Genomic DNA, 9,013 nt, shown 5'->3' on the forward strand with positions numbered 1-9,013 from the left:
ATATGGTTATATCAGTTAGGAATTCGTTTGTAACAAACCGCAATTATAAGGGTCTTTCCGTAGAAGTCAAAAAATAGTTTCTACTGCTTAGTGCTATATAAAGGTAGATGTATTGATGAAAAAAAATAACAGAACTTGAAATCTGTATACAAATATTATAAATAAAATTCGTAGAGTGAAACTTGTTTTATCATAGTATCAGAGCATGGAAATGCACTACTGATATATCTTTCCCTTGAAATCTCCTTCTTGATAAAGCTTTCCTGCACCTGTATCGTCTCTTTCTCTGTTTGTGTATCTTTTTCAGTTTTTTTTTTCTTCACCATCCAATCAGAGCCTCTATTAATAAATCTTGCATTATCTCTGTCAATCTTGCATCTTTATCACCTTTCTCCTTTTTAAAGAGAAAAAAAAAAGGAGGGAAAAGGGGAAAACAAAATAAACATCTGCCTATACGATCATTCACCTATTCTTCTACACTTTAAATCTTGCAACCTGTTCTTGAATATTTTCTGCATTATGATCTTGAAATCTATTCTTGAATATTTCCTTTTCTTGCATCCTGAGATCATTTTATTTTCTATCATTCTTTATTTTTTCATGATGAATGATAAAACAACAGAATCGACACCCATTATCTATGTACAAATTGAAAACTCTGGATTCACAACCAGTGTTATTCTCACTGAAACTAATTACGATGTATGGTTTCAGATCATGGAAATGCAGATTGCAGGAAGAGAAAAGCTTGAATATATTATGGGCAAGACATAACCACCACAAGATACTAATGCTGGTTATTCAAGATGGTACGCAGAAAATCAAAAAGTTAAAGGATGGTTGTTAACGTCTATGTCAAAAAAAGTTAAAGGATGGTTGTTAACATCTATGTCACCAGACATCATGAAAAGATACATCCGACTACGTACTACGAGAAATTTGGAATGCCTTGTCTAAAGCCTTCTTCGATGGATCAGACGAATCACAACTTTTTTCACTCAACCAAAAAGCCTTCTCCACAAAACAAATGGGTCGACTACTGTCAACATATTATGGTGATCTTATGGAAATCTTCCAAGAATTGGATCATCGCGACAGAACTGAAATGAAAGACCTAGATGATGTTATTACTTACAGAAGATCTGTTACGACAGAACTGAAATGAAAGACCCAGATGATGTTATTACTTATAGAAGATCTGTTGAAAGATTACAGGTACATATTTTCTTGAATGGATTGGATGCAAAATTTGAACAAATCCAAGGGGAAATTCTTAAAAAAGATCCGATACTAGATCTTGAAGAAGCTCATGCTTATGTACGCCGTGATGCTGTTCGCAGAGCTACTTTAAACAATGAAACTGGAGCTGGTCATACTGAATCATCTACAATGATGGCACGATGAGGTAAGCCAAGAATATACCGATCAAATGGCCCTCTAATTGAAAAAATTCGGACATCAGAAACTCAGAATAGTAGCTATGAAATTGAAAAGGCAAAATCAAAATATGTTTGCACATATTGTGGTGAGACTGGACATACAAAGATGAAATGCTATAAACTAATTGGGTATCCAGAATGGTGGGATCCTGCTAAAGCACCTCGTAAACGAAACTCAAAACCAAATACTCATGCTTTAGTTGCAGTGGCAGAACATCCTTCAATCAAAACAATGACCAATCTCACGATTAAGGAAGAATCTGTGGCAGAACATCAACTTCCTTCAACTCACACAAAGGAAGAATCTGGTAAAGTCTTTCATACCTCTACTCTTAGCAATAGAAATGAATGGATAATTGATTCCAGAGCTACTGACCATATGAACTTTGACAAATTGTGGCTTCAATCTTTTGAACCATCAGAACAATATATTATATCCTCAGCAAATGGTACCTCATCGTCTGTTAATGGGGAAGGTTCTATTATACTTACTGAAAATATAAGTCTTGACTCCGTATTAGTTGTTTCAACTCTTAATTATAACTTACTTTCAGTTGCTCAAATAACTCTTGCTTTGCAATGTATTGTTATTTTTTGGCCTAACATTTGTGTTTTCAAGGATATTCAAACTCGGAAGACAATTGATTATGGTACTAGATGGGGAAAGCTCTATTATCTGGATTTAACACCAGCAAGTTGTCACCAGTTAGCTCAAGCATTCTCTATGAATAAATCAAGTGCAAACTTTGAATCTGCTGCAAACTCTGAAATTTGGTTATGGCATAAACGTTTAGGTCACTCATCCTTTGGATATTTGAAGAAATTAATGTCGAAACTCTTTGTGCACTTACCTGACACAAAGTTTAAATATGATGTGTGTGAATTGGCTAAAAGCCATTGAGTTCTATTTCAAAACAGCATGAATAAAAGCCCAACACCATTTATGGTTGCACATTCAGATGTATAGGGTCCAACAAATACCTGCTCTCTTAATGGTAAACGATGGTTTATTTCCTTTATTAATGATCACACATATATGACATGGATTTGCTTAATGAAATGCAAAAGTGAAGTAAGTTCATTATTCAAACAATTTCATAACATGGTAGCCATACAATATAGTTCTGCAATACAGGTTCTTCGTAGCGACAATGGTGGAGAATTCATTAACTAGGAGTTGAAACAATATTTGATCAATCATGGAATTATTCACCAAACCACTTGCCCTTACACCCCTTAACAAAATAGGGTTGCGGAACGTAAGAACCGCCAGCTTCTTGAAGTTGTTCAAGCCTTTTTATTTAAAGCTTATATGTCAACTAAATATTGGGGTGAAGCTATCACAGCAGCAACATATCTTATCAACTGGATACCCTCAAGCACATTAGGATTTCAAACCCCATTGAGTGTTCTTCATAAAACAATATGTTCTCCTGTTGTGTCACATTTACAACTAAGAGTTTTTGGATGTACAACTTTTGTTCATCTTCACAAACCATTAAGGAATAAGCTAGAACCACGAGCACTCAAATGCATATTTGTTGGTTATGCCCAGCATCAGAAAGGTTGTCGCTGCTATCATCCACCAACTTAGAAACTCTACGTCACGCTTGATGTTGTATTCCATAAAAATATAATGTATTACTCTGCCCCTGAATCCTCAAGTCAGGAGCACAACAAAGTTAACTAGCAGACATGTTATGATGACCTATATGTTACAAGAGATAAGCATTCTAGTAATACATCTTCACATACCATGCACGATGAAAATAGTGAAGAATATATAGAAGCAGAACCACAACAAACCACTAGTAGTGAAGAAAACCAAATAGAGGTACTGCAACAAAGAACTCAAGTACCTCAGTTGCCAGTTTCCCCACTTTAATTGTGTCCTGAATTTGAATCTGTAACTGAACCTCAAGTAAGTTCTGAAACTCAACTCAAGATTTTACCCCACAGAACCACAAGAGGAAAACCCAAAACTGCATATGAACCACTTCTCACCTCTAAACCTCATTATCCTATAAGTAATTTTGTGTCCTACCATAAATTATCAAAGGAAAATGAAACTTTTACAAATCAAATATTTGATATATCTATTCCTAACAGTGTGTAGGAAGCCATAATAGATTCAAGATGGAAAGAGGCCATGAATGAAAAAATGAGATCCCTTAAAAAAAAATTACACATGGGAAGTGGTTGAACTTCCTATAGAAAAAGGTACCGGTTGGATGTCGGTGGGTGTTTACCATTAAACACAAAGCGAATGGCATCATTGAAAGGTTTAAAGCAAGGCTAGTCCTCAAAGGATACACTCAAACTTATGGGATTGATTATATGGAAACATTTGCACCGGTGGCCAAGATAAATACTGTTCATATCCTACTATCTTTGGTTGTGAACCTTGACTGGCCCCTATATCAACTTGACTTAAAAAATGCATTTTTACATGGGGATCTCCAAGAAAAAGTATATATGGAATTATCTCCTGGATGTATTATGCAAATCAAAGGAAGCACAAAGGTATACAGGTTAAAGAAATCCCTATATGGGTTAAAGCAATCTCTAAGAGCATGGTTTGGGAGGTTTACTAATTTCATGAAATCCATTGGATACAAGCAAAGCAACTCAGACCATACGTTATTCTTGAAAACAAAAAGGGGAGAAGTCACAACTCTGATCGTATACGTGGATGATATGATAGTAACTGGAAATAATCCTGGAGAGCAGAAAGCATTACAAAATTGTCTTGCCTAGGAATTTGAAATGAAATCTCTAGGTCACTTAAAATACTTTCTTGGTATTGAAGTATCAAGATTGAAAGAGGGAATTTTTCTGTCTCAACGAAAGTATGCCCTAGATTTGTTAAAAGAAACAGGTATGACAGCTTGTAGTCCTGTTAGCACTCCTATAGAAGAAAACCTGAATCTAAGTATACATCCACAACAAATCCACACTAATAAAGAACGTTATCAGAGACTAGTGGGAAGATTAATGTATCTTGCACATACCAGACCTGATTTAGCTTATGCTTTAAATATAATCAGTCAGTTTATGCACTCCCTTAGTGAAGAACATATGAAAGCTGTCACCCGTATCTTGCACTACTTGAAATCATCTCCAGGTAAAGGAATTCTATTTAAAAAAGGGGATAACTTGAAGATTGATGGATATACCGATGCTGATTGGGCAGGGTCAATACAGGATCGAAGATCTACATTGGGATATTTCACATTTGTGGGTAGAGACTTAGTCACCTGGTGAAATAAAAAACAAGAAGTAGTAGCTAGATCCTCATCCGAAGTTGAATACAGGGGAATGGACAAAGCAATATGTGAATTATTATGGATAAAAAATTTGATGCAGGAATTCCAGGTTGAGCAAACAAGTCTTATGAGATTGTATTGTGATAGCAAGGCGGCATGCGACATTGCTCATAACCCTGTCCAACATGATAGAACTAAGCATGTTGAAGTTGATAGACATTTTATCAAGAAAAAATTGGAAGAAAAAATTATCAAAGTTCCTCATATTCGATCGCAAGATCAGCTTGCAGATATGCTGACGAAAGTAGTATCCAGCCAAGTTTTTCATACCAGTCTTGACAAATTGGGCATGAATGATATCTATGCACCAATTTGAGAGGGGGTGTTAACATTATGTTAGTTTCACCTTGCTGTTACTCATGTAGAATATAGTTATATCAGTTAGGAATTTGTTTGTAACAAACCACAATTGTAATGGTCTTTTCGTAGAAGTCAAGAAATAGTTTCTACTGCTTACTGCTATATAAAGATAGATGTATTGATGAAAAAAATAATAACCCAACTTGAAATCTGTATACAAATATTATGAATAAAATTCGTAGAGTGAAACTTGTTTTATCAAGATTGAGTTTCTATTTTAACTTTTAAATAGTATTGACAACTCTTTTTTATATTATTAGTTCATTAATTGTTTTATATTTAAATTTAAATTAATATTTTCTCTCTCTATTTTCTAATTCATTTTTTAAAATATTAGTTATTTTTAATTATAAAATATTTCAAAGAGATTATTATAATTTATATTTTTTTTCTTTTATATTTGTTATAAATAGAATTTATTTGATTGATGTGTTTATAAAAATAAAAATAATTTTTTCTTGTTAAGAAAAAATAAATTTTAAGATAAAAAAATAACAACACATAAATTAGAAAGATAATTCAAGGCTACATATTTGCATTGTCAATTGTCTTTTTATTTGGGAAGATTACCTTTCCATTGAAGTTTTAAATTAACGTTAAAAAATTAAAAACTCTTTCACAGATATATATATATATATATATATATATATATATATATATATATCATCTCTGTGTTTCTTAATTAAAAAAATTATGGTATAATAAAACATATCCGTAATATTAACACATTCTTCCATTACTTTATAAATTAACTTGAAATCTTATATCCAATGAATATAGCATGGTTACAAAAATATACTTATAAATTTTAATTAAAAAAATTATGATATTTTAAAATACATCTATTATATTAATAAAAATTTTTATTATATTAAAAATAAAGTAAAATTTCTCCCGTCCCTTCGTGGCGGTGATAAAATGAGTCAATGAACATATATGATTTAGCTTCATTTTAAACTTTCCCGGTTGCATTTAACTGCAGGTTATGTATTTAACAGATCTGTTTTCAGCCAGAAGTTCCAAAATGTTTATGGCTTGTCAATTGCGGTTAACAGCCAGAAATCTTTTGAAGAGTGATGTTCATTGACATTGTGAGCCCCACTTTTTGGGGTCTCAAGAAACAGGATGTCTTTCACAATCTTCCAGCAATAATCTAAAGATGGGGATGGAGAGATCAAACACTAGAATCTTGTCTCTGAGTCAGATATAGTGGCGGCGCTTCCTCCTTTTATCGCTAAGGGATGGTCACTGATGGAACTTCTACTGATCAAATGAGAATCTATATACACAACTATTACACTAATATCATCATGAAAATGTCTCCGGACGCCTCGTTCGATCCTTTTCAAATCTGTGTACCTCATCTCTCTTTTCTTAGCAGCTTCCCGAAGGGCAGCTTTGACAAGCATCTTGGCAATTCCCTGCATCGTAGATACGGAAAAGGAATCAAGTTAATGCTTTGAAACAGCCACACCTTCACTTATGGGCCTACCATGGAAAATTGCAATGATCATGACAGTTCATTACTACAACGCGTTGTTACTTTAGTCGTATTTGGAGATTATAAACCATACAACGGTGGAAGAAAACAAATGCTGTCTAATTGTAAGAACAACCAATATTGGAGTTACTTCTGGTCAGGAGGCAGAAAATTTGAGTAATTACAGTTTAAAGACTATCAATGACTGCACCGTTGCTATGTGAACAGCTGGATAAACAGCAGTCAAGATGATTGAACAGATTTACACATGATGTCATGGAGAGAATGGGATGAGCTTACATTCCGGGGGAAATTTTGGACTATGTCAACAGCCTCCTGATTGCCAAGATGCTCCCATAGACCATCAGAAGCAAATATGAGGAATCGATCTCCTGGTTGCAGTTTGCGCACTAGTATTTCTGGCTCTGGATTTAGGATTGGCTTGTGGAAAGGTTCGGGCAGTCTATACTTTGGTTGTAGAGGCTTTCGGTTGAACTCTGACTTCTTAAGATAGGCATCTCCTATGGATCTTGAAACCTGCAAGGATAAATGTCAGCAAATGGAAAATGTTTACCTAAAACTGCCTAACCATTCAGATTGTTAAGTTCTCATGAAAGGAAATAACAGAACATAGTAAGCTTCTAGTTACATATTTATGATACAAAAATTAAATCCATTTTCTAATGAGCACAATGCTATGGATAGCAGAGCATTTCCCCCTTTTGTCATGTTTTTTTTAGATTCGAGAAAACCCCATCCCCTGAGAAGCTCACTTTATGGGTCTAGATGAGCGAGTAAAACCCTAACTATCTCAGGCTTTTACAAGAGATGCACGCCCTTACTCAAGCTCGAGGTTAGATTCGAGAAAACTCCATCCCCTAAGAAGCTCACTTTATGAGTCTAGATGAGCGAGTAAAACCCTAGCCATCTCAGGCTTTTATAAGAGATGCACGCCCTTACTCAAGCTCGAGACTTGCTGTGCCGATCTCAAACCCTTTGCCATCACATCAAGCCCAACACACTGAAACCTCATGCGTTGAGTAACACTCAAACCGCATTTTAGTATAAAGTTCAACTGATATAAACCTTCTCCAATCAGTCAGGTGTATAGGAAAGAAAATGCAAGGAAATTACCTGTATGATGCCCTTCACGCGCCAAACTTTGTGCTTCTGCACAACAATCTGTGAATCATTGGGATGCAGACACCGGAGTTCATTTCTCACAGTTTCTATATTAGCATTGTGCTCCGTAGATAATTGTAATGCTGTAACTTCCCTGGTTCCTCTTTCTGCTCTTCCTAAAACCACTCGGGAGTCTCCTGCATTTGCAATATATAACAATCCATTGCACATGACTCCCACCAAACAACATGATCCAACAGATGCCATATGGGGCTTACTAAGCCACTGCTTTCTCACAAGTGAAAGAAAACCCTCTTCTGTAGATGCAAAAGCCTTCTTGATAGCAATTTCCGATACATCTTGTTGCTCAGAAACAATTTCTGCATCACAAACAAACAGAAAGTTAGCAGCATTAAACATCTGCCTATCCAATTGAAAGATTGCTACATCGTGTACGAAACAGGGCATCCATTACTGATCAATGCTTTAAGCCAGTTGAGAAGTTAAATATAGATTCATACAAAATAGATCCAACAGAAAGAATCCTTTCGAAATAACAACTAAACTTTTACAGAAACAAAACATTGATCCTCAGCCCATACACTTGGTGTGCACGAGTCCCTTTAACCTTTAAGTTTAAAAGTGTGTTTCCTAAGACCTGTATGTATTTTCCAAGAAAATGCATCTAGCTTGCGAACATCAGAACTCTTTAAACTTGACCAACCATTCACACTTCCTTCATTAAGACACAATACTTCTAGATAACATCATTCACTAGAGTTGAGTCATAAGCATGATCCTAAAGATTCAAGCAAACAAAGCATTACTAATTAATTACGAAGTGGTCCAAGCAAATAGTAAAATTAGCAAAACAATTACTTTTGAAATTGGAGAAAAGGTTGTGGTTGATAAACTTTGAAGCCTCAGTTCCTCCATGTCCATCATATACCCCAACAAAAGTTCCCTGTGGACCTGAATTGGTTGAACTCAAAGGTCCTGATTCAAGTTGGCTTTGATCCTCCATCAAGCTATTGGCTTGAATTACAGCCATCGAGAACTCTCCATAAGCATGGTTCCCCAAATTCTTGTACCACAACAACCCATCAACCTTCTCAGTGGCATCATCCTCCACACAAGGTCTCCAACAAGGTTTAACCATTTTGAAGAGATCACTTAGACCACAACCACAAGCAACCAACTTTATAATAGTAGTATTACTTACTTTCACATTATCCAAATGAGCCAGGAACCAATATATTCACAAGACTAAATCTGAAATCCAGTTC

The 9,013-nt window shown here is 35.1% G+C and overlaps 1 protein-coding gene across 1 annotated transcript; it reads right to left on the reverse strand.

The window, feature by feature from the left end:
- Nucleotides 1-6,142: 6,142 nt before the first annotated feature.
- On the reverse strand, nt 6,143-9,007 carry LOC105142482 (probable protein phosphatase 2C 38). The gene is made up of 4 exons (XM_011050136.1): nt 8,607-9,007; nt 7,740-8,107; nt 6,906-7,142; nt 6,143-6,546 (listed from the first exon to the last, which is right to left on the reverse strand). The coding sequence occupies exons 1-4, from the start codon at nt 8,884-8,886 to the stop codon at nt 6,307-6,309; spliced, it is 1,125 nt and encodes a 374-aa protein (XP_011048438.1). The 5' UTR covers nt 8,887-9,007; the 3' UTR covers nt 6,143-6,306.
- Between the last annotated feature and the right edge of the window lie 6 nt (nt 9,008-9,013).

This window comes from Populus euphratica, unplaced genomic scaffold (genome assembly GCF_000495115.2).
Source record: "Populus euphratica unplaced genomic scaffold, PopEup_1.0 scaffold448.1, whole genome shotgun sequence".
Lineage (NCBI taxonomy): Eukaryota > Viridiplantae > Streptophyta > Magnoliopsida > Malpighiales > Salicaceae > Populus > Populus euphratica.